Here is a 26944-nt window from a genome sequence, read left to right on the forward strand (position 1 = left end):
TAGTTTTCATAGGAGTAACTACTTTCTTTTCACATTCATGTTTTATTGATTTGCATGGTATTTATTTGGGTTGTATAATGACAACACATTCAACTGCCATAAATTAGTTAGTAAACAAATACTGATTCTTGGTGAAAATACCATCTTGTTGCTGATAGCATAAGTATACAGATATAGCAGACTGCTCACCATGAGCATCTAGCATGCCATGGCATTGACTAGTATTCGAAAATGCCTAGTGATTTGACAAGTTCATTGGCAGGCATCAGTTACGAGAACCTCTGTGGTATAAATCCGAAAACATCAAAACTTATACCTGAAGACAACATGAGTTGAAACATGGAAAATCAAAGATAATTAACTGAAAAAAATTCGACTTATGACTTTGAAGGGAGGCCTGCGAAAGGATCACACACAATTATCACTGGCTTTATTTAGAAAGATTGGCAAACTTTTTCTGTGAAAGACCAGATAGTAAATATTTTAGACTCTATGCCATGCACATGTCACATGTGGTCCTTGTCACTATTCCTCCTTTTCCCTTTCCCTCTGCCTCACTTTTTTTTTTTTTTATCACCCTCTAGTAATATGAAAACTATAGCTTTAGCTGCTGACCCCTATAGCTGGCTGTGGGCTGGATTTGGTTCATTGACAGCACTTTTCAGATTCCTTAATATTAACAACTAATTGAGGGGACACTTCCTTCTCAAACAAAAAATGAAATAGCTAGGAAAAGGCTGAATGGAAAATGTGTAAGTGTTTATATAAAGAAAGCTGTGTAGGGAGGTGGGTGGGGGGATGGGGTAATTGGGTGATGGGCTTTTTTTTTTTTTTTTTTTTTAAGGAGGGCACTTGCAGTAATGAGCACTGGGTGTTATATTTAACTGGTGAATCACTAAATTATACCTCGAAACTAGTAATACAGTATATGTCATTTAAATTGAATTCAAATAAAAACTTGTAAAAAAAGAATGCTGTATAGGGGCACCTGGGTGGCTCAGTCACTTAAGTGTCCTCCTCTGAATTTTGGCTCAGGTCATGATCTCAGGTCATGGGATCAAGCCCCACTTTGGGCTCTGTGCTCAGTGGAGAGTCTCCTCAAGATTTTCTCCCTCTGCCCATCCCCTGCTCGTGCTCCCTTTCTTTCTCTAAAAATAAATCCTAAAAAAGCTGTGTAATTACATTGAACATCACAAAAACCTGAATAAATGGAGATCCATGCCATGTTCCTAAGAGTAGCTCCTCCATGTTGTGGAACAATCAGCTGTCCCTAAAGTAATCCAGAAATTCAGTGCAATCCTAATTAAAATCATATCAGGATTTTTTTACAGTAGAATGTTATAAGCTTATTTTAAAATTTATTTTCAAGGGATCCCTGGGTGGCGCAGTGGTTTGGCGCCTGCCTTTGGCCCAGGGCGTGCTCCTGGAGACCCGGGATTGAATCCGTCGGGCTTCCGGTGCATGGAGCCTGCTTCTCCCTCTGCCTGTGTCTCTGCCTCTCTCTCTCTCTCTCTCTCTCTCTCTCTCTCTCTCTCTCTCTGTGACTATCATAAATAAATAAAGAAAAAAAATATTTAAAAAATATTTTCGAGAGAAAATGTTTAACAGTTAAGAAAAATGTGAAAAAATATTGAAGGGACTTTTCTTACAAAGTAACAAAATCAGCCATACTTAACTCAGTATATTATTGAAATAAGAATAAACAAATCAGTAGAACAGAAAAGGATCCAAATTTATGAAATTCATTCAGCCTCACTTTCCCAGAGTCATACTTTTTCTTCAGTGTATGTTTGGGGGCTTTTTAAAGTGATTTTCTATTCATTTATTTTCTTCTGTATTTAGGTATAAGTGTGTTAGCTGAGTGTCTGGATTGTCCTGAATTGAAAGCAACTGCAGATGACTTTATCCATCAGCATTTTACTGAAGTTTATAAAACTGATGAATTTCTGCAACTAGATGTCAAGCGAGTTACACATCTCCTCAACCAGGACACTCTGACTGTGAGAGCAGAGGATCAGGTGACTAAATTGTCTTCTCATGTTTTTCTTAGTAAAAATATCCTTATTGATTTCTTAGGTTTCATGTTTGGATACCTGACAAGGAAAAGAATCATATTAGGAGGGTATGTGTTCTTTACATTAAACAGAATATTCCAAAATCTCTTACATAGGAAAAGTAACTCTCTGGTGCTTTTAAGGGCTTTCTATTTGAGAGATAGGCCATTTGATAGAAATAAAACTATTGGATACCATGATAGGAAGAACAGTGCTTCCCCTCCAAGGATGTCCACATCCTAATCCCCAGAACCTATGAGTGTGTTACCTTACATGGCTACTGGGAATTTGCAGATGTGGTTAAGGTAAAGATCTTTGAGATGAGATTATCCAGGTGGACCCAGTGTAATCATGAGGGTCCTTAAATGTGGAAGAGGGAGGTAGAAGAGTCAGTGTCAGAGTGGGAAAGAGTCAGTGATTGCTGGCTTTGAAGACGGAGGAAGAGGCCACAAGCCAGGGAATGCAGGCAGCTGTTAGAGTCTGGAAAAGACAAGGAAATACTTTCTCCTGTAGAGCCTTCAGGCAGCCCTGCTGACACATTGATTTTAACCCAGTGTGAGCCATTTTGGACTCAATCTCCAGAACTGTCAAATAAACTGCTAGAGGTAAAACTGGCACAGGCATCTGGGAGCTAGGTGGACTAACACAGACACTCTGACATTCAGTTAATTCCTATTTGCAGTCCCACATCCTTCTCTGTATTTTAAACCAATAAATTTGTGATAATTTAAGAGAGGTTCTGTAAGATCATATGGTTTGAGTTACTTTTGTTCTAAAGATAAGAGATTTGCACTGAGCCATTTTTGTTTGGTCTTCTTAATGGCGCAGAGTCATAAGTTATATTCGTTGACAGGTTGAATCTGGACGCAAAAAACAAAAATTGCCTCAGTTCTATGACCTTAAAATTAACTGACTTCTATGCATTACAGAAAGCGAACTTAAAAGTCACTTGAGTTTGAAGAAAAGCTGGCAAATGCTACATACAGGTCATCAAACCTGATGAGCACTACTTACAGGTTAATATTTTCAGTGATAAGTCATGTTGATATCATGCACCCTTCATATAATGTAAGGAGAATGGCATGGCATCTCTATGGTCTTCCTCCCAAAAGACTGTAATCCTATCTAATCATGAGAAAAACATCAGACAAACCCAAATTGAGTGACATTTTACAAAATACCTGACCAGAACTCAAAGTGTCAAAGTCATCAGAATCAAGGAAAGTCTGAGAAACTGTCATAGTCTAGAATATTCTAAGATGACATGATGAGTAAATGTGATGGGGTATCTGTTATGGGATTATGAGACGGAGAAAAAATTGGATAAAAAATTAAAGTTTTGGGAGTATGGACATTAGTTAGTAATGGACCAATACTGATTTATTAGTTGTGATAAGAGTATCATACTAGTGTAACATTTTAACAGTTGGGTCCAGGGTATTTGAGGACTCTGTGCTATCTTTGCAACTTTTCTGTAAATCTAAAATTTTTCCAAAATTAAGTTTATTAAAAAAAAAATAGGCCAATCCCTATTAAAAATTCATATGGAGATTAGAACTTAGGCCATATTAACACCAATTTAAGCAGCTCAGATATGTATGTATGTAGCAGATGTGTATATTTATGTTTTCATTGTGTTTAAATTCATGATTTGTGGGGCGCCTGGCTGGCTCAGTTGGTAGAGCATGCAACTCTTGATCTCAGGGCAATGAGCTCAAGTCCCACCCATGTTGGGCGGCATGGAGCCTACTTTATTTACTTATTTAAAAAAAAAAAAAAGATTTATTGAGAGAGAGCGCGCATGAGTGGGAGGGACAGAGGATGTGAGAGTGATAGAGGGAGAGAGTCTTAAGAGGACTCTGCACCGACCACAGAGCCAACCCAGGGTTTGATCTCACAACCAAGAGTCAAATGCTTAACTGACTGCACCACCCAGGGACCCCTGGGCATGGAGCCTACTTACAACAAAAACAAAAAGTGAGTGATTTACACATTAAATTGTGTTGATAAACTTGGACTTGTTTGGTAAAGGTAAATGAATGCTATAGTACTATTTTGAAAATAATTCATATATAAATATCCTATGATGTATTTTTTAAAATTTTAAATTTTAAAATTTAAAGTTTCTGGAAAGCAGCTAAGTCTATCAATTCACAGTTCAGGAATATCATATTAAAATAAAACCATAGATGACCTTCATATCTTTTGGGATAGAAGTCCCCTTAGGAAATTAACCTGTTTTCCTGGTACCAAGTAAATATATATTGAAACTGTCATCGACCAATAGATTATTTTCCAGTAGAAATGTACATCATAGCTCCTTCTGAAAAGCTATATTTTAAAAAATCATAAATTCAGTATCCTTCCTATCATTACATTATATAGTAATAATTTGTTCTAAAAAACATTATAAGAATCAGTAGAACAGTATATAAGTACAGGCAAGTGTTGGTAATGAAAGAAAATATCTGAATAAAATATTGGGAATAAATGGTTGTGTCTTTATGGTATCCTCCTCCAGCCTTCAGTATAAGAGTAAATGTAGGTCATTGGAAATGTTGCTACCTTCTAAGAACTTTACTATGCTATTTTTCCCCTTTTAGGTTTATGATGCTGCTGTCAGATGGTTGAAATACGATGAGCCTAATCGCCAGCCATTTATGGTTGATATCCTTGCTAAAGTCAGGTTTCCACTTATATCAAAGAATTTCTTAAGTAAAACAGTACAAGCTGAACCACTTATTCAAGACAATCCTGAATGCCTTAAGATGGTCATAAGTAAGTTGCCTTACTGTCCATTTATAACCTGATCCTGTAGCCAGTTTCTTTTGAGCTTCAACCCTTTAGAGTGGATCAGACTCGGCACCAGGGGGAAACATTCAAGACTTAGCTCTTCTAGATAATTAGTCCATTGGGGTTCTCAGCTGTCTACTTGGAGGAGACTTAGCCCTAGCCCTTATTTTTTAGGGACGTGTGTGATAGAAGGTAAAAATTACTTCTACCTTATCTTCTTTTGTGTATGATAACTTTCGTGCACTTTTGTTTCTAGTGTTTCCTTTTTTTAAATTATATTCAGCCAGATAGTATACTGTGATCATTTTTCTTTTTTCTTTTTTGGCCCAGAGTTAATAACTGTGATATTTTTTACTTAGTTTTTCTTGATTTGCAGGCTAAGTCCCAACCCCTCTGTAAAATGCTCCTTAATAAAATTGTACAATTAGACAGTCTGTTGTTTTTCTTTTATTTCTTAGAAACATCCTTGATAGAGACTGCCTTCTACATATTCCAGTATGGACTATTTGCACTCTAACCTTAAGGCACACTTGTCCTGGACTTCCCTTCTCTATCTTGGGGTCCTATCACTCCTCTGCTTTACTTAGACCCACTATCTTTATGGACCCCATTTCTTCCCTTTTCTTAATTCTCTCTGTTGAATGGAATATATCCCCTAAAAGGTTCCTGAGAAAGTATGTATGATAGTAAATATTTGGAGACTTGATGAATCTCTTATCTTTATTTTATCATAAAACATTGAAGGATTCTTAAATGGGGTATAGAATTATATTGAAAATAATTTTCAGTTAGAATTTTGAAGGCATTGTACCATTATTAACTAGCTTCCAGTGTTATTGAGAAATCTGATGCCATTCTGATCATTTTATTTTTAATTCTTCTATGTAAGCATTTCAAATCTTTTCAGGCGGGGTTGGCACCTGGGTGGCTCAGTCAGTTAAGCATCCAACTCTTGGTTTCTGTTCAGGTTATGATCTCTTGGGTTCTGAAATCAAGCCTGGCCTCAGGCTCTGCACTCAGCAGAGGGTCTGCTTGAAGAGTCTCTCCCTCTGTCCCTCACCCCACTACTCATGGATATGCACACTCAGTCTCTCTCTTTCAAATAAATAACAAATCTTTAAAAAATCTTTTTTTCATATCCCTGATGTTTTGGAAGTTCACAATAAGGTAACTGGGTATGCATTTTTTTTTAAGTTATCATGTTAGGTATTCTCTATCTTTTCAATAGATTTCTCTATTCCCTATTATTATTGTGATTCTTCAGCAGTTGAGTCTAACTTTTCTTGTCTCTCTCTTTTTTTTTTTTTTTAAGATTTTATTTATTTATTCGTAGAGACAGAGAGAGAGAGAGAGGCAGAGACACAGGCAGAGGGAGAAGCAGGCACCATACAGAGAGCCTGATGTGGGACTCTATCCAGGGTCTCCAGGATCACGCCCTGGACTGCAGGCGGCGCCAAACCGCTGTGCCACCAGGGCTGCCCTTTTCTTGTCTCTCTTGTTATCCATCTTTTCTCTTTGTTCTGTCTTCTGGGAGATAGCGTTAATTTTTCTGTCAACACTTTTATTTCAGCTGTTTTTAATTTCTGTGAGCTTTACCTTATTCTAGAACTTCTTATTTTCATGGCTGTAATACCTTATTCTGAAATAGCATTATGTTGGCTTTCATGCTTCCTTGTCTGCCTTTTCTATATTACCTTTGAATTTTGTTTTTTTCTTCATTGCTATTGAAGGTTTTCTTAAATGTTTGGTATCATGTGTGAGTCATAGTTATAAGAGTAGGTTATTATAAAATCAGTAGATAACGCTGTATATGTGAATGGGCTTCTCACTTCTTGGGCTGAACCGTAGAATAATCAGTGTAAACACAGTTTTTAAATTGAGGAGCCCTCAAGTGTCAGTATCTGTAGATATTTTCTCAGGTAGCTGGGTGCAGGCATTTGAGACCTGGGTAGTGAATATTTTGATACGTAAACTTTGACTTAATCCTTGTCTTCAGGCTCATACCCTTCTCTGTGTGATTCCTCAAGACTGGAATATCTCTAAAGACCAGTCCTCATATCCTACAGTGGAAAAGTCATGGCAGATTACCTGACTGTGTAGGAGGGGAAGGAGACTGGCAGTTCAAATGTTGTTTATTCAGAATTTTAGAGTTCTCTTATTTTCATCCCCAGTACACTCTCTGGGGTACTTCCTATCTCTAATTATAAATCTTTCCAGAGTTCTGCAGGATAATTTGGCTTGCTTCTTATTGGTGTCTCCTTCCATATCCATTTTGGTTTAGCATTCTATCTGCTACCTCTCTTCATTAACTGAGTTTTAGGGTTACAGATCTTCTGTTATCAAAAAGGTAGAGTTTGTGTTTGTTTCTTGCTTCCTTGTTTGGGATGGCTTTCAAGAAAAGAGAAAAAAGGTCTGAAAATGGCACATTTAGGGGTGCCTGGGTGGCTCAGTCAGTTAAGCATGTGCCTTCAGCTCAGATCATGATCTTGGGGACCTGGATTAGTCCTGCATCGGGCTCCATGATCTGTGGCGAGTCTGCTTCTCCCTCTCCCTCTGTCTGCCACTGCCCCTGCTTGTACACACTCTTTCTCTCTCTCTCACTTCCCCTCTCCTTCACTTCCCTGTCAAATAAATTTTAAAAATAGGGGCACCTGGGTGACTCAGTGGTTGAGCATCTGCCTTTGGCTCAGGTCACGATTCTGGGGTCCTGGGATCAAGTCCCGCATCAGTCTCCCCATGGGGAGCCTGCCTCTCCCTCTGCCTATGTTTCTGCCTCTCTCTTTGTGTATCTCATGAATAAATAAAATCTTTTTAAAAATTAATTTAAAAATTTTTAAAAAATGAAATTATCATGCCCCATTTGGAAGGTTGAAAGAGAGAACTAAAATACAGAACAACTAAACACATAAATATATAAATTGAATTAAATTGTACTAAGATCCTTGTTTTCTTCTGGAGGAGGGTAGAAATATTAATGTCTAAGGTACATATATTAAAATAGGATAACTATTAAAAAGACTGACACAGTGTATAAAAATTCTCTAGTAGAAGGAAAAATGAAGAGAAAAAGTCTCAACCCAAAAGGAGATAAGAGAGAAGCATAGAAAACTTGAGATGAACCAAAAGTGCAAAATAAGGTATTAGAAAAAATTATAAATAGTACTTTAAATTATATGGAATAAAAAAAATAAAAATAAAAAAAATAAAAAATAAAAAAAATTATATGGAATATAATTTACCTATTAAAAGATAGGGTTTAAAAAAGAAAATCAAGCTATATATTGTTTTTAAAAGATCTAACTAAAACATAAAGACACAGAATGTTTGAAAAGACATAAAAGGATAAAAATAAGCCAGGAAAACACTAACCAGATAAAAAGATAGGTTAGTTATATAACCGTCTAATAAAATATAGGAAGGCAACAATCATTATTAGGGAAAAAGAAGATCACTACATAAAGAGAAAAGGTTCCATTCACTAGGAAGAAAACATTGCTAAACTCATATTGAGTTTAAGCCCACAAAATATATAAAAGAAAAATTATCAGAATTACAGAAGAAACAAATTTAGTACAGTGGGTGAATATAATACAACTTTGTCAGTGACTGATAAGTTAACTAGATAAAAAAGTTAGATCATAAAAGATACAAATGACAATTTTACAAAATTTGACAACTTTCAGTAAATACTAAAGAATTGTTAAAGAACACCTTTCACAAAGTTCATACATTTTATAGTCTATTTGTTATAAATTGTTTTGGCTATCTGGAAATGCCTTTTTTTTTCATGCTGTTCTTAAAGGTTAACTGGGCATATAATTCTAGATCAAATACTTTGAAGATATTATTTCATCCTGCCTTCATCATTCCTGTTGATCCTTGCTGTTAGTTTGGTTGTCATTCTTTGTACATGATCCAAATTTTTTTCTGTAGCTTTTTATAAGAGCTTTTCTTCATTTTTGGTGTTTAGCACCAAATGCTTCTGGGCATTCATTTCTTTGGTTTATCCTGCTTGATATTTCTTTGTTTCCTGAGTCCAGTGATCTGTGTTTTTCATCGTTTAGAAAATTCTCAGCTATTTTTCTTCAAATAATGCCACTACTTTGGGAATTTTAATTAGAAAAGTTGGCAAGTCTTTCCTTTCATTCTTTGTCTCTGTGTTACATTTGGGATAATTCTTGAAATCTATATTCCAACTCACTAATTCTTCTTTCATCTATTTCTGTTCTAATCATTTGTTTAATGAGTTTTGAATAGTAATTAAATATTTATTTTTTTTTCAGTGTTTTTTTGCATGTGTTAAGAATTGTTGACATTATTTTATTGTTGGATCAGTAATACTGCGCATCATATATAGTTCAAAAAGACACAAAAGGATATATAGCAAAAAGTAGATATCTCCAGTACTCCTGCTACTACCTTATCCTCTCATGCTGAAGGTTACTATTGCTATCTTATATATCCTTCCACAGGTAGTTTGCATATACATTTGCTTACATATACTTGTACAAATTATATCTATACCTATGTGTATATATACATAAAATATAAAATTTTAAAACAAATGTTATTTTACTGTGTACTCTGCTACATACTGCTTTTTTTCATACCAGATTAGGTCTTAGAGATCATTCCATGGATACATATTACCCTTTTTTATTTTCTTAACAGCCACATATAATATTCCATTGTATGAATATACAGTAATTTTTAACCACTTCCCTGACTGAAGTTTAGGTTGATAAAACTCCTAGAAGAATTACTGACAAAAGAGTGTGCATTTCAGGGCACCTGGGTGGTTCAGTTGGTTAAGCATCTGCCTTCGGTTCAGTTCATGATCCCAATGTCCTAGGATGAGCCCTGCTCTGAGGCCCCTGCTTGGCAGGGAGTCTGCTTTTTCCCGCTGCCATTCCCCCTGCTCATGCTTGCTCATGCTCTCCATCAAATAAATAAATAAAACCTTAAAAAGAAAAGTGAGTATGCATTTGTAATTTGAGGGGATCATAATATATTAGCCTCCAAATAGTTTGTACCTGTCCATGTCCCCACCAGCAATGTGTAAGAAACATTTCTGTGTTTCCCCACATGTATGTTATACCCTGTGTTCCAGACAGTTTGATCATGGCCAATCTGTTAAGTGAAAAAGTATGATTTAATTTGTATTTCTCTAACTAGAGCTTGAATTTCTTTTCATACGGCTAAGAGTTGTTTGTAACTGTGTTCAGTTACTTAATGGAATTTTCTATTAGTAACTGGTCTTAATTTTATTAATTCATAGATTATCTTTCAAATTTGTTATATGATTAATGTTTTGCTAGTTATTGTCTTTTGGTTTGGTTTTTTCTGCAGCATGCAGTGATTTAAGTTAAGATTTTATGTGGCTTGAATTTTTTTTCATGGCTTCTGTGATTTTTGCCTTAGCTTCCCCTGGGGTCTTTTTTTTTTTTTTTTTTTTTTTTAAGATTTATTTATTGACTTTGGAGAGAGAGAGAGTGCAAGCTGGAGGGGGCAAAGGGAGAGGGAGAGAGAATCTCCAGCAGACACAGGGCTCAGTCTCACAGCTATGAAATCAAAACCTGAGCCAGAACCAAGAGTTGGTGTCTTAATTTCTCTACTCTCATGGGTTCCCTCACTTCCTCTCTCAAATAAATAAATAAATATAAAAAAATCATCTAAGGCATCTACTTCTCAAAGCTTTATGTGTATCTGAATTACCTTGAAATCTTGTTAAATAAATACATAGATTCTGGGGTGTCTCAGTGGATTAACGCCGCCAACTTCAGCCCAGGGCATGATCCTGGAGACCCGGGATCAAGTCCCACGTCAGGCTCCCTACACGGAGCCTGCTTCTCCCTCTGCCTGTGTCTCTGCCTCTCTCTCTCTCTCTCTCATGAATAAATAAATAAAATCTTTTTAAAAAAACATGTAGGTTCTGATTCACTAAGCTTAGTAGATTTTGAGATTCAGTAGTTCTAAGAAACTCCCAGATGCTGAAGCTGCTGGCCTTTGAACCACATTTTAAGTGACAATACTAGTGCCTGGACCCTACCAACAGAATTTTTTATTTGATGGGTCTGTGGCCATTTCAAAGATTTCCTAGGTGATTCTTTTTTTTTTTTTTTTAATATTTTTTTTATTATTATTTATTTATGATAGTCATACAGAGAGAGAGAGAGAGGCAGAGACACAGGCAGAGCGAGAAGCAGGCTCCACGCACCGGGAGCCCGACGTGGGATTCGATCCCGGGTCTCCAGGATCACGCCCTGGGCCAAAGGCAGGCGCCAAACCGCTGCGCCACCCAGGGATCCCTTCCTAGGTGATTCTAATGTACAGTTAAGATTGAGAAACTACTAGGTTAGGAGATCTAAATTTGTCATTATTATTTTGGCAGCTATTGCTTGAAGAGCCAGATAATTGACCAGTATGTAGTAAGTGGATGGGGGGGGAGTTCTTAGTGACTGCTGAGAATAATAAACTGGTTGGGACTCAGAACCCATTACACGTTTTCTGCCTCTTTGCCCCTCACTCTTTCCTTAAAAGCAATAGAGAGATAATAGAAAAACAGTTACAGAAACGAAAGCACTAGGATATTGGTTATTTCCTTTTCAAAGCATTAAACTACCTGAAGTTCTTGAAAAGTTGCCATGTGTTTTTCTACAGGTGGAATGAGGTATCATCTGCTGTCTCCAGAGGATCGAGAAGAATTGGTAGAAGGCACAAGGCCCAGAAGAAAGAAACATGACTACCGCATAGCCCTATTTGGAGGCTCCCAGCCACAGTCTTGTAGATATTTTAACCCAAAGGTAACTTCTTTTTATTGTTTATGCTTTTGAAAGCTCTGAGCACATAACCACTCACCCACCACTAGTAATAATAGCTCTTTCCTTTAGAGAAGTTAGTTTATGTGTTCTTTCATGTATCTTTTGAGATATAGAGTTCTCTTCATTTAACAAATAAGGCAATTGAGGCTTAGTCAGATTTTAAATGTTTCCATAATTGCCCTGGAGCACTGCATAATAACCACTATCAGAGAAAGTGGAAAACTAGTTCTTGTATTTTATCTCATTTTGTTAGCAACTCTTTGCTTTCCTCATGTGCTATTTTCAGTGAATTTATTATGAAGCTATATGTGTTTATTTTTTTCTTTAGTAATTATGTTTTAATGTAAAATAATGTATACTTATTCTAGAAAAATTAGAAAACCTAGAAAATAACAAAAAGATAAAGTTACCTTTAACTCCACCATCTAGAAATGATCACCAATTTTAATGTGTTTTCCAGTGTATGTTATGCCATTTGGGCCAGCAAAGCCTGAGTCATGGGTCTAGAAACACAATTTTTCTTAATGGATTATTAGTTAAAACTTTGAGTCCACTCACATTACTACCTCCTTGATTCTTAGACCTGTGTGTTTTGGCTATGAAAGAGATAATACCATATTTTGCTGGTACTGCATGTATTGCTGAGGCAAAGCAAATATCACAGTCCTAAAAGATATCACCTGTAACTGGTGTTGAATCTAAGCATATAACGGTCTCTTTCATCATTTTGTTCGCCCATTTTGGTTGATAATAGATACTTGATGAGTCCAGAGCATCCTCTTCACATCACATATTTATCTGATACTTAATACTGTAGTAGCAATGAACAAAGCATTTATAAAAACACATATGGTGATGTCAAGAGTGTAAAACAGAGTAAAGGCCAATCCAAATCCAGAATCAGTATCAACTCCAATGAGGGCAGAGCACTGTCCCTTTAACATTGGGGGGGGGGGGAGGGGAGAGTTCCCAGTATAGTTAGCCTGGTATTGGGTGACTAACTGGTTCCCTCAAGATGGGGTAACAAATCAAGGGCTCAGGCTTGGTCAGTATTCCTGACAAAGTGGGCACTGTCCAGTAGTGGATAGCCACAGTGGCCTTAGGGAGAGGAAGTACATTAGCTTCCATAGCGGCTGGCTTATGCAGCCTCTATCACTACCCTGTAGTCACTCATAAACCCATTGAGCAAGCCTCAGATTGATGAAGGAAGATAGAGATGCAGTCCTATCCACATGATTATTAAGAGACTTTGCTGCAATTGTGGGCACTCTGGTAAGAATTCATAGGAGATGCAAATTTGTGTCCTTTTTAAAGGGTCATCTACATTATCCTTCCTCAAATCTTTTTGTCTACAGTCTTACATTGTTACTTATTTCAGGTCTGCATCCATCTGGGTAAACCATTAGCCACTATCTAGAATTGGTAAAAAACTGACCTTAGCCTTTCCCTCCTGAATGGTATAATGGAAGATCAAAGGCACTGCTTAAAATTCTGCCAGGTCAGAAGGTTGCTTCTGAATCATCCTTCAGTACCACTTTGGAACAGACTATAATGCTCTAGCAGTTTACTCTTGGCTAGTACTGTCACGGAGGAACTGGGCTCAGTCTCATGTTTATCAGCTGATTTATAGGGACTGCCTCTATGAATACACAGCCCTGGTTGAGGCAGAAGGCCTCCTAGGAAAGGGTAGGATTAGTTCATTTTGTATTCTGCACCTTCGAGACCTCCAAAAGCCCAGGGTTATGTTTAAATCCCAAATTACTAGTCGAAGGCATATTATTTGTGATTTGGTAGATCAGGTAAAACTGTTTAAATGTGTTAATAATATGGCCATCTGGTTTCCCTTGGTCAAACATTTGCTGTCTGTCAAGACCTAGTGGCTAGCCAGGGGCTATTTACTGAAGAAAATAGTAGCTGCTTAAAGGAGGTAGGCCTGGCTCCAGAATCCAAGCCATCACGTTCTGTAGTCCTATTGGAACATGACCCAAACTATAAGCAGCATCCTGATGTCCCGAGATCACAAAATAATCTGAGCAGCCAAGCCATTTTACTGTAGCCTGTCCCTCTTAGCTGTCTCCTGCTCTTGCTTTTACTTGCAACTGGCAGCCTTTTGGTTTACCCAGTAAAAGTATATAAGTGGGACATCCAGTTACAGGATATGCCATCTGTAATATGTAGGAGATACTTGGAGCAACAAGGTATATTCTTTGTTTCCAAGGAGCTGTATACCAGCATGCCATAGCAGAACTTGAGAAACTTTTTTCTGTAAAAGACCACTTAATAAATATTTTCAGTTTTGTAGGCTACACAGTCTCTGTCATTACTGCTCAACTCTGATGCTATGGCAGGAAAGCAGCCATAAACTGCATGAACAAATGGGCATTGCTGTGTTCCAATAAAACTTTATTGACAAAAACAGGCAGTGGGCTAGACCTATTTGGTCTACAGGTCATAATTTGCCAACCCCATCTCTAGACCTGTGGACATCTAGGAACTTTGTAGTGACGATTGTATTCTAGGATAAACCTCTGTCTTACCATGTCCTGTTCTCCAGAACTGATCAATATTATGGACATGAATATACAAAACCATATATGACTACCTTTGGTAAAGTGAGATAGACCTACTACAGCTTAGATTATGGCATATAGGGAGTCGAGATGCTTGAGGTCAGACCATGAGAGATGCTTAAGGTCAGACCATGAAATTATTTTATTTTCCCTGCCAGCTGAAAAGAAATCCCATTTAATTCTCTGAGTAGACTAACAGAAATCCACACTAGTCAAAGTGTTAGCTGTATGCCAAGTTTTAGTCGTTTCAGTCTGGTCCAGTAAGATCAGGCCTGGTGCTGCCACAGCAATTAGAAGTACCGGTCTTGACAGTTCTTACAAAGCAGCAGTTCCTCCTCTATTTTGGGAGAGAAGGACTTACCAAAGAAGGCTTCTCCTTCTTACTGTAATACTTAACACCATGATTCATAGAGTAAATATGCTGGCAGATAGCAAAAAGACCTCTCCAAGTAAGGAAGATCAGAGTTGGATTGATTAAACACCATCTGTTGGGCTGCTCTCAGCTCATCTGTCTCTGGCACATTCCTCCATCTCTGTAGGCTGATTTTCTTACAAAGACATCTGGCTTCCTTTCTCAGTAAAGATTGGGTATCTGGCAGGTACCCCAAGGCTTCATGGCCTATGCAGCACAGTCCAATATACACAAATGGCATTGTACTTAAGAGATTGATATACCTACTCATCTATTTCACACCAGATTATGTTAAGACTCTTGACATTTAAGTAGCTATTTAACTTCAGTGTTGTTGTTTTTTTTTTAATTTTTCAGGATCCTTTTGAATCAAGAGCAGGGAATCTATAAATATGATGCTTCTTTCCAAGCAAAAATTGAAGTCAAGGGCACCTGGGTGGCTCAGTCTGTTAACCATCTGCCTTTGGTGCAGCTCATGATCCCAGAGTCCTGGGATCAAGTGCCACATCAGGCTCCCTGCCTGCTTCTCCTTTTCCTCTGCTGCTCTCTCTGCTTGTGTGCATTCTCTCTCTCTCTCTAAAATAAATAAAATATTTTTTTTAAAAAATTGAAATCATAGGAGTTTATAAGTCTATATATACTACAGCTTTCCAAAGCCTAACTATGGTATTTATTTTTACAGTTAAAAGCAAAAAACCTAGCTATACTTGTGGTGAGCATAGCATAACATACAGGTTTGTTGGATTGCTATGTTGTATACCTAAAACTAATGTAATATTGTGTGTCAGCTATACATCAGTTTTTTAAAAAGGTAATTAAACAGGCATCCTGGGTAACTCGGTGGTTTAGTACCATCTTCAGCCCAGGACGTGATCCTGGAGACCTGGGATTGAGTCCCACGTCAGGCTCCTTGAATGGAGCGTGCTTCTCCCTCTGCCTGTGTCTCTGCCTCTCTCTCTCTGTGTCTCTCATGAGTAAATCTTTTTTTAAAAAAAGTAATTAGACTACATTTTGATATAAAATATTTTAAATTAAAATAAAGGTGGCTATTTTGATGTATAGGAAACAGGAGAATCATGATTTCATTTAGGAGACCATAGCATTGTTTCTAGTATATGGCAAATGTGGAATGACTCTTAGCACTTTATTTTTGGTCTGTAGTTCTAACACTTTCCTTGATTTATTTTTTTTATTTCTTTTATTGGACAGTTGAAAAGAGACGTGTATTCTCTACAAGCCTGGAAGTGAGACTGTAACTTCAGAATTCCTATTTGCTTTTATCAATGGCCCTTACATACTTCTCTTTTGTATACTCAACCACAATTTTTAGACTTTCAATGGAAGAATTCAAATAATTGAGGATATAACTACCAATAAAAATATCCATTGATTGATTATATCAAATATCTCTTATGTCCTGAAGCTAACATAAGTATAATCCCACTTATTTTTTTTTTTAATCCCACTTAACTATTTATTAAATGTGTCTGTGAGAAATACCAGGCCCTCCCTTCTTTTAAACCTTTACCTTGAGAAAACTTTTACCCATTACTATTTTTGTGTATCTTAATACAAGTTGATTAGTCTTTATTCTAATAAAATAATTGAGAAGGCTGATTTCATTATAAGTTATTATATGTTATTATTTATCTTGACTCTGCCAAAGAGAACATTATTTCATTATTCAATTCAAATAGATTGCTTAATGAAAAGTACTATACTGGAATTATTTTAAAGTTTTTGAACTTAATCTCCTCAGAAATTAGAATTCAGAATTCATAAATTCAGATTTGACTTTCATTAAGTGGGACCCATTTGTGCCCTATACTAGCCAAAAATTTATCGTTTTTATTGAATTGATCTCCTTCAAAGGGGGCACTTTAAGTAGTGTTACTTAATAGAATTATCCAGAACTAAAACAGTATCCCTATAAGCTATTATCTTTAAATTTTCCTTAGATATGACTGGTGAGAAGAGGCAAATATTTGTATTAATTGTTGACTGAAAAATGATAAAAATCTTAACTTTCTTTTCTGAGTATTAACAGAAAAAGAAGTTATGGGTTGCTGTGTCAAATTGAAATTATATAATTCTTGTTATGGTCCATATAGAACTTGTTGAGCCTCCCTTTCCCCACCTGTACCTGTTTTTAAAGTTTTCAAGTGCTTAGTAAGTACTAAAAAAGTTGTTTATGTATAACCAGTGCTCTATTCTCTTAGTATTGATATTCTCAAATTGTAGGATGAGAATGTCTTATGATATTGATGCCTAAATAAAAGTTGACTTAACTGATCAGTTTTTATTTGGACTTTATCAATGAAATAATGAGCTCTAAGGACTTAGAACTTTGTAAGGATTTTGGCTCACCACTCTAATATGGTGGAGAAATAGGATACTATGCCCTAGAGAAAAGGGGATTCTGCATATTCCCTGCCAAAAACAAAAAAAAAGACTAAGACCAGTAGGGTAGGGGTCAAAATCTGCAAATTACAAAGACAGAAAACCATATGGTGCTGTATCACATGGAACTCTCAGGTTTGGAAGGTTTACCCTGAGTACATTTTCTTACTCATAACTCTTAAGTAGACTCATCACTGAGCTTAATGTCTGGCCCAGTGTAGATACTCAAATTCGAAAGGATGAATAAACCAGTATAACTTTATATAACATTTCACAAGCAATTTTATAGAACTGGATTTAAACATAGGTGGTCCCTAAATCAAAAGAAATGAAGTTACCTTCAACTCAGAACACACTTTCCTGTTGGAAATATTGTTTAATAAAGGCATCACAGTCCTTTTTTCTCACAGTATCATAGCCACTTTACCTCTTAAAACAGCCCTCTCCTGAAGAGATGGTCCTACTCTGTGATCAGGGTGGAAATGGGCAGTTATACATTGCATGTGATTGTAAAAGATGTGCACAGAGAAATGTAAACCTTAAGTTAAAAAATTAGTCTTTTTATAAAAGTGTATCAGTAGTCTTTGGTACCTTCAAGAGTACTATAGAAGCAGTACACTGAGGTAAGAAGATGGGCACTGCTAAAATGATCAGGAGTGTCTAAAGGAAACAAAATATCCAGTGTGGGCAGCAGTCATCCCAAGTGGATTGGTCCTCTAGCTGTGTGCTCAGGGACTGACATTGTTACAATGCAAGTGTGGGTCATCATGGGTTTCCTGTAAGCTTCCTTACTTGTCATTATAATTGGCACCCAGTGGTAACAGTGTCCTCTGCAGTGGATGTATAGTAAGCATTCCTCAAGCTTGGTTGTTTGCAGGCATTTTGGTTAGACAGTTGGTCCTCATATTTGGTAGAAGAGATTGGAACACATTCTGAAGTAAGTTCTCAGCAGAGTGCTCTGTCTTCCTAACATGTCTTCCAAAATATTGGAAGCCTCTATTCTTTTTTTCAGGCATCTCCACCACACACTGTTTTGTAGATTTATTTTAAAATCAACCTGACAGGGCAGCCCCGGTGGCGCAGCGGTTTGGCGCCGCCTGCAGCCTGGGGTGTGATCCTGGAGACCCAGAATCGAGTCCCACATCGGGCTCCCTGCATGGAGCCTGCTTCTCCCTCTGCCTGTGTCTGCCCCTCTCTCTGTGTCTATGAATAAATAAATAAAATATTAAAATAAATTTCCATTTAGAAAAAAATAAAATAAAATCAACCTGACAGCCCCTTGCATCCCACGAAGTTCCCCTTCAAGGATCTGTTTCGTTTTGTCACTCCATCTGCAAGAAACCCCAGGGAAATATGAGTTAACCATGGGAGTGGTAATGTCAGACTCATTCTCTTTAAGCCATAATTATCATAAATTAACAGATCAGTCCCCTAAAAAAGTGGGGAGCGAGCAGAAATAGAACTGTAGGTATTTGAGGGCCATAAGTGGGAAGGAAAGAGGAAACTAAAAATGGTCTCAGTGTGGTGATATTTTAAAAGACTCCAGCCATCCTGGAATTAACTGGAAAGTAGTAGGCATATGAACACATGGCTACAGGGGTAAGGGTCAGGCTGAGGATAACCATCAGAGAAGAAAATAAATTATCACTATTTACTATACCATGTCACTTGAAAATTTCTCTTAGCTACCTTGGTAATTGTTCATATGATGACAAAGAAGGCACAATAAAATCTGTCATCACAGAAGTATTAAAACATGTCCAAATAGGTTTGGTATGATTATTTTCTTTGAATATGGATCATCAGTATGAGATAATTATCCTCAGCTGTTATAAACAACAGAGCCTATTGTATGGAGTATGTATAGAAGCATGACGCAGTTAGAGGCTGAGGTCACTGAGGCAGTGACTGAACATAACCATTTAAAAGTCCCAGTATGGTGGCTTAGTCAGTTGGGTATCTGCCTTTAGCTCAGGTCATGATCTCAAGATCCTGGGATCAAGCCCCACCATTGGGCTCCCTGTTCCATGAGGAGCCTGTTTTTCCCTCTCTCTGCCCTTACCCCTGCTTGTGCACTTGGTCTCTCTGTCGAATAAATAAAATCTTTAAATTAATTAATTTGTTTATTAATTAATTAATTTAAAAAAGAAGTACCAGTACGGAGATGCCTGGATGACTCAGCTGGTTAAGCATCTGACTCTTGATCTCAGCTCAGGTGTTGATCTCAGGATTGAGTTCAAAGCCCCACATGTTGAGCTCCACACTCAGAGTGGAGAGCCTACTTTAAAAAAAAAAAAGCCCCAATATGACAGGCAGTAACAGCCTTGTTAATTGGAAGAGCTCACTCTGAGTTGAATTTGTCCATGGGAGCTTCATGGAGGTTTTCTTGAAGGAAACTTAATGGTAGAGTTTGGATAGGAAGAAAGAGAAAAGACAAGAATATATTGAATCCTAAGTATTAATGCATCTTTTTGGCTTGATAAGTATGGTTATTAAAATTTTTCATATAAGCTTCTCAAGTATTATTTAACTGCATGGAATCTAATAGTTTTGTGCTTTAAAAAAAAAGAAAGAAAGAAATTAGAGGGGTGCCCAGGTGGCTCAGTGGTTGAGTGTCTGCCTTTGGCTTGGGTCGTGGTCCTGGGGCCCAGGATAGAGTCCCACATAGGACTCCCCCACAGGGAGCCTTTCAAGTTTAGCTAGATGAGCTTAGGCAAATCAGTTTATCTTTCTAAACGTCAGTTTTCTGGTCTGTTAACAGAGTTGAAATCTCAGGATTTATGTGAATATCAGTTATGTTCACTTGACTCCATCTTTGATCTTCACTCAGTTTCAAGATTCCTCATTTTCCATATTTAAAAGTGAAAGTTCTTCATTTTTTCATCTTCATTTCTTCATGAGTATGTTACTGCATTTTAAGATTCAGGATAGTCATTTAAGGGGTAATATGCCTTCTTGTGCCAAGAATTAAAATAACAAAGCAGAGTTCATCTAAAGGCATATCTTGTGTTGAAATACCTGGCAGAGTGCTAACACAGGGATACTTCCCTCCTATTTCATTTATTTTGTATTCAAAGGACAAGTGGTATTATCAAGCATAATCCTTCTTAGATTTCACTTTTGGATCGAGTTTCATTTCATATTTAAATTTCTGAGTAGTTTAGGTGTGAGTTTTTGGTTTTTGGTAGTATGGTTTTCTTCTGAGAGTGGAAGGCAAGAACATTTTGTGATCCGATAAAGCACCAGTTATTCTGAATCAGTAATTCCCTTTAAGCTGGTCTCTGGCCTTATTCAGACTCCTTGTCAATGCTAATAACCACTAACAGCTGAGAAATGACCACTTACGGGTTTGTTGTTCCTAATTTTATCTAGCAGTTTACAATAGCACATCATGCCTTCCCACCCCATCCAGCCTCCACTGTGGAAGCCTTTTTTCCTAACTACAATGCTATATTTTTGAAGAACTTAGGTTACTAAAATGTTTTCTTCTAATGGCTGATTTATGAAACCTTTTTCTGTACTTGGAGAGGTTAATATGTTTCCAGTGATATTTGCATGACCCTCTTGAAAATTAGTGTATTTCAAAATAGGTAAAACCTGTGAAATTATTTGGCGTGATCAAGTGTTTACTTCCGAAAACCAGAATGCCCTAGTAAGTGTGCCACTTGGAAGGACGGCAAAGACTGATTCTGATCTGTCTTGTAGCTGAAATGCAGCCTCATAGTATAGTAGCTGTTAAGTTTTTCAGATCTTAAAACGTTAAATTAGTTTTACTTTCACCTTTTTGTTAAGATATTTAGCACTATTAAAAGCATTTGCTCTGGGATCCCTGGTTTGGCGCCTGCCTTTGGCCTAGGGCGCGATCCTGGAGACCAGGGATCAAATCCCATGTCGGGCCCCGGTGCATGGAGCCTGCTTCTCCCTCTGCCTCTGTCTCTGCCTCTCTCTCGCTCTCTCTCTCTGTGTAACTATCATAAATAAATAAAAACTAAAAAAAAAAGCATTTGCTCTAAGAAGTTGTTTTCCTTGTGCTATACTTTTGGTACCCTTTCCCTAGTTGTTGTATTAAAAAAATTTTTTTGAAGATTTTATTTGAGAGCGAGCATGCGTAAGTGGGGAAAGGGGCAGAGGGAGAAGCCAACTCCCTGCTGAACAGGGAGCCCAGATTCAGGGCTCCCAGGATCATGACCTGAGCTGAAGGTAGATGCTTAACAGACTGAGCCACTCAGGTATCTTTTAAAGTAATGATTAAGATATTTCAGCATAATTCCTGGAAAGGGAAGTGCTTGATAATGAATAAGTAGCTCTTTGTTCAGAGGTACTTTCTAAAACATTTGGACCTTAAGATCATTGGATTTTAGGGCTGAAAGGGAGAAGCCCTAAATTCATCCAGTTCAGTCTTTTTGTTCTACAGGGAAGGGAACTAACATCCCTGAAAGATAAGTGACTGTGCATCCCAAGGCTTCTCCACAGCCTTGCTCAGTTCCCGTGTCTCCCAACTCCCTAGAGGTCCATTCTTTGTGATTTTGTGAAATGAATGAAGCTAGAACTGTTTTTATGTATTTTTCATGAAACTACTTCCAGGAATATTCTTGCATCTGGCATAAGCCTGCTTTCTATGTAGATTGTTGCCATAGTTCTGTGATTATTTTTAAACAGCCTTTAGAAACTAAAATAAATCAGATGATGGCTTAACAAAAAGTGTTTATGATTTGGTCATCTTAAACTCAGATGGACTCCTTGAAATTTCTGCCAGAAAGCTTAAGGTTTTGCCATTTTTGTTCATTTTGCTTTCCTTTTTTTCTAAGACCAGTCTCCCCTATCTTTGGTATCCTTTCAAAATGATCCAAAATAAAATTCTCAAGCCTTAAAAATAAGTATTTCTTTTATTTTGGATTTTGGTTGTCTTATTAAAATCCATCTGTGCCATTTCTATTATTTGAAGATTCATGTGTTTTCAGAATGTGGATTAGTATAAAATCAGTCCTTACTCTCAAGGAAAATAGACTGATATTTTTGCCTTGTGGAATTTAGAGAGCTATTACAGCTCCTTACCTCAAGAAGCATTTCACTATCCTGTAGCATTGTACTACTGCTAGAAAAACCACACAGAGCAAGATGTAGGAATGTTTATTCTTGAAGCCCAGACTTTAGTGTGGTGGGGATTTAAAAAAAAGCAGTCAGGGAAGCCTACAACAAGGAAAGGAGCCTTGAGCTTTAAAAAAAAAAAAAAAAAGTCTAGAGTGTTGGTATATCACAGCAGAGAAAAGAAAGTCTGACTAGGACCAGGGAAGACAGGACTTTATACATGAATGTGTATGTATGTGGATGCATAGACAGGTAACATATCAAAAGTTCCTTTTACCTTTTTTTTTTTTTTTAAGATTTTATTTATTTATTAGAGAGAGAGAGGCAGAGACACAGCCAGAGGTAGAAGCAGGCTCCATGCAGGGAGCCTGACATGAGACTCGATTCCGGGTCTCCAGGATCACGCCCTGGGCTGAAGACAGTGCTAAACCGCTAAGCCACCAGGGCTGCCCCCTACCTCTGTCTTTTCCAGGCTTTCCGGTTTTACCATTTTCATATCTTTTGCTCAGCCAGGCACAGAACTTTGCATGAAATAGATACTCAATAAAACTTAACTGAATTAAATTGTTTTTAGAGTAACAGTTCCCTGCCCACACACATACACTGTAACTCTACTGCTATGTATCTATCTAGTTGCTAACAGGAAAGCTACGTTTCCCTCTAGCTTGAGGTGTAACCTAGGAGCTCAGGGAGCAGTTAACAGGCCCCAGGTTGGGGGTAGTCCCATCACTACTAAGATAAAAGCTGGCATTCAAATCTATGGAGCCTATAAGTCTGACTTCTCATCTATATTTTTGCTTCTCTGCTTGCTTCCTCAACTACACATATGTTATCTTTTAGTACAAATTATTAAAGGATAAACATCAGATCACCTTCTTGGTATTCTGTTTTGGGTGAGGTATAGATTGGGAGAATTAGACTTTCCAGTGAGATCTACCTATACATACAGGAAAAAAGCTCCCCTACATACATGCATACAATCAAAGCCAGGTATTTTCAAACACAGGTGCAGTTAATACCTGACGGGTGTATTTAATGAGCTCAAGTGTAAAACATTACATTTTAGCTAAAATGAAATCATATTTGCATTCTAAGTAAAATTCTTGCAAAGGTCATTTCATCTGCCTAAAAATTAAATGTGGTCACAATTGATCACGCTTAGTGTCTAACATGTACTTTGACTAATGACAGTATTTGGAGAGTTGAAAAAGATTTAAAAACTTGAGGATAAAAAAAAAAAAAACTTGAGGATATCTAAGGAAATGGAGCCCAAATTACTAGTAGAAGCATGTGCCTTTCTTGTCCCACATGCACTCACGTACACACTGCACACACACACTGGCTGACCATTTTTCCTTTGGGCTTATAGTTCCAAGAGAGCAATTTATTCAGTTTATTTTAATTCTTAAATCTGAAGCCTAGCAAAGCCCTAAATGACAGGTACATATGAGCACTCACTTATTCCTTTCTAAAACTCTTGAGTAGTATTTGAAAATTAAGGGAATTATTTCTACCAAATTCTGGGGAGTTATTTCCCCGTTTTTTGGAACTCCGTATCCTAGTATCTAAATGTTAAGTGCATTTAGTTAAAATGTATTTTGTTTGTATTTTAATTCCAGCCCCTACATTGGCAATTTTTTTTTTTAAGATTTTATTTATTTATTCATGAAAGACGGAGGAGGGTGCCAGAGACACAGGCAGAGAGAGAAGCAGGCTCCTCTCAGGGACCCTGATGTGGGACTTGATCCCCGGACTTGGGATCAGGCCCTGAGCCAAAGGCAGATCCTCAACTGCTGCGCCACCCAGGTATCCCAGCAATTACTTTTGATGTGAAGAGTAGCAGGTCTTAGAGATCATTTAAAAGAATATGTCACCCATTTTCTAATCCTGAAATTAAGGAAGAACAAGGAAAGATAGTGTTCCTGTGGATATCTTTAGAAACTATAGAAAAGTTTCCATATTGCTTTCTAATGATCAGTATCAAACAAATTGGATGTAAGAGTGGCAAGAGTTTGAGATTCACTGAGTTAACACTATCTTACTAATTTTATATCTCTGCTAATGATCTTGGTCAGGTAGGAATTATGAGTAGATTTATAGAATATGTAAGAGAAGCATTAGTTCACTTTTGAGGGATCACTCTTTGTAGAGTATGGTCATTATTTTCTCTCATTTTTTTTTTCATTCTGTGGTATGCAACTCTAAGAAAACAAATTTTAACAATAATTGTTCCCAGGGGGCGCCTGGGTGTTTCAGTTGGTTAAGCATCTGCCTTCAGCTCAGGTCATGATCTCAGAGTCACACTCCCTTCTCACCAGGGAATCTGCTTCTCCCTCTGCCCTCCCCTCCATGTGTTCACTTGTGCATGCACTCTCTCTCTCTCTCTCGCTCTCAAATAAGATCTTAAAATAATAATTTTCCCCAGTTATTCGGTATCCGTTGAGTAAAACCAACTTTAGAAAAATGTTATATTTATCCTATAGTTTTATGTGAATGCCAGTACATAAGTACTGGCATTACTACTGAGTAACCCAGGGGGCCACATAGATCCTAATTTGAGAATAAAACAAGGATTGAGACTTTTATCTTTTTGGTCACTTAAAAATGTTTATCATCACTAGGAGTCAAAGTATTCCATATGACAGGCTCTTTTTTTTTCCTGAGACCATTCTTTATATTCTGTGATGCTTTGATCTAATCTGATGAATGGCTGAAACATTGGATACTAGTGTGGTAGATATCCATCAGATTTTCCCAAAGGGAACTCAGTGTTAATAATCATACCACTGCTTTGCTCAGTGAGATCAGGAATTGTTTGGATTTCTGTCTGACCCTAATTGTGTTCAGATATTTTCAGAAAGCAGCAGGAACAGGGATCCCTGGGTGGCGCAGCGGTTTGGCGCCTGCCTTTGGCCCAGGGCGCGATCCTGGAGACCCGGGATCGAATCCCACGTTGGGCTCCCGGTGCATGGAGCCTGCTTCTCCCTCTGCCTGTGTCTCTGCCTCTCTCTCTATCTCTCTGTGACTATCATAAATAAATAAAAATTTTTTTAAAAATTTAAAAAATGAACCTCAAAAAAAAAAAAAAAAAAGAAAGCAGCAGGAACAATGTAGCCTCCTTGTTCAAAAAAAAAGGCGGGGAGGATCCAAGATACTATGGCTTTGGAAGAAATCCCCATACATTTACATAGAAAAAGGTATCTTTGGATGTACCAAACATAGTAAGGAAACTAAATGATAATGTGAACAAACAGCCCTTATTATGAAGTACTGATACATGCTCATCTCTAATCCAGAAGAAAAAAGTGAGTTTCCAGACCAGTCAAATATTTCATAGTAAATATCACGGCTTTAAGATTTCAGCTGAATATACTGGCTCAACTGAATATTTTTTAAAAATTTATATCACAGCATGCCTGGGTGGTTCAGTCAGTTAAGCCTCTGCCTTCAGCTCAGGTCATGATACTGTAGTCCTGGGATCAAACCTTGCATCGGGCTCCCGGCACTCATTGGGGAATCTGCTTCCATTCTCCCTCTACCTCTCCCCCCACTTATGTTCTCTTTCTTGCTTGCTCTAGTAAATAAAATCTTCATTAAAAAAGTTAATATCACAGAAGTCCACAAAATACCTTCTAGCTTTAGACATCAGTAGGATAACAGCAGTTTAAGCTTCATATTATCTGATGATTCTTTTAAGATTTTATTTATTTAGGGCTGCCTGGGTAGCTCAGCAGTTGAGCATCTGCCTTTGGCTCAGGGTGTGATCTGAGAGTCTCAGGATCGAGTCCCACATCTGGCTTCCTGCATGGAGCCTACTTCTCTCTCTGCCTATGTCTCTGCCTCTCTATGTCTCTCATGAATAAATAAAGAAAATCTTAAAAAAAAAGATTTTATTTATTTCGAGAGAGTGCACGTGTGTGAGAGCTAGGGGAAGGGCAGAGGGAAAGGGAGAGAAAATTTCTTTTTATATATATATAAATTTATTTTTTATTGGTGTTCAATTTGCCAACATATAGAATAACACCCAGTGCTCATCCCATCAAGTGCCCCTCAGTGCCCGTCACCCCCACCCCCCGCCCACCTCCCCTTTCACCACCCCTAGTTTGTTTCCCAGAGTTAGGAGTGGGAGAGAGAATTTCAAGCAGACTCCACAGTGACCATGGATCTGGACTCCTGGCCCAATCCCATGACTCAAGATCATGACCTGAGCTCAAATCAAGAGTCCACACCTAACTGACTGAGACATCCAGGTGCCCTGCCAATGGTTATTATCACTATATATCTGGCGGGAAGGGGTTGGGTATGTTTACATTTGGGGTTTTGTTGTTGTTGTTGTTGTTTTTAAGGATTTATTTATTTGAGAAAGAGTGTGTGAGCAGGGGGAGGGGCAGAAAGAAAGAATCCCAAGCAGACTCCCTGCTGAGCACAGAGCCCCACATGGGACTCCATCCCACAACCCCAAGATCATGACCTGAGCCAGAATCAAGAGTCAGATGCTCAACCAACTAAGCTACCCAGGCACCCCAATTTACATTTGAAAGAAGCTTTTTTCTACGTAACAAAACTTGTTTTAGAATTTTCTTGTATTAATAACGTCCTTAATAACAGAAGGAATTGAAGACTTAGTGATAATAATGATACATCCCAATGTATTAGAGTTTAATCTGGAACCAGAAAACACCCAAAGCAGTCACCATCTTCCTCTTGCCCTCTGCCCTAGCTAACCAACATTCTGAAAAAATCACACAAGATTAAATTAGATTTTGTCTTAAGCCAAACATTGTTTTATGTACTCTAGCAAATTAA

The 26944-nt window shown here is 37.6% G+C and overlaps 1 protein-coding gene across 7 annotated transcripts in view; it reads left to right on the forward strand.

The window, feature by feature from the left end:
- Window positions 1-26944, forward strand: part of KLHL7 (kelch like family member 7) — a 67814-nt gene that overhangs the window by 28959 nt on the left and 11911 nt on the right. For all 7 annotated transcript variants that reach the window (XM_025993149.2, XM_025993145.2, XM_072764534.1 and 4 more), the window contains 3 exons: window positions 1843-2018; window positions 4658-4832; window positions 11508-11650. In XM_025993149.2, coding sequence (XP_025848934.1) covers window positions 1843-2018; window positions 4658-4832; window positions 11508-11650 — 494 coding nt within the window. The remainder of the gene's footprint in view (window positions 1-1842; window positions 2019-4657; window positions 4833-11507; window positions 11651-26944) is intronic.

This window comes from Vulpes vulpes, chromosome 7, assembly GCF_048418805.1.
Source record: "Vulpes vulpes isolate BD-2025 chromosome 7, VulVul3, whole genome shotgun sequence".
Taxonomy (NCBI): domain Eukaryota; kingdom Metazoa; phylum Chordata; class Mammalia; order Carnivora; family Canidae; genus Vulpes; species Vulpes vulpes.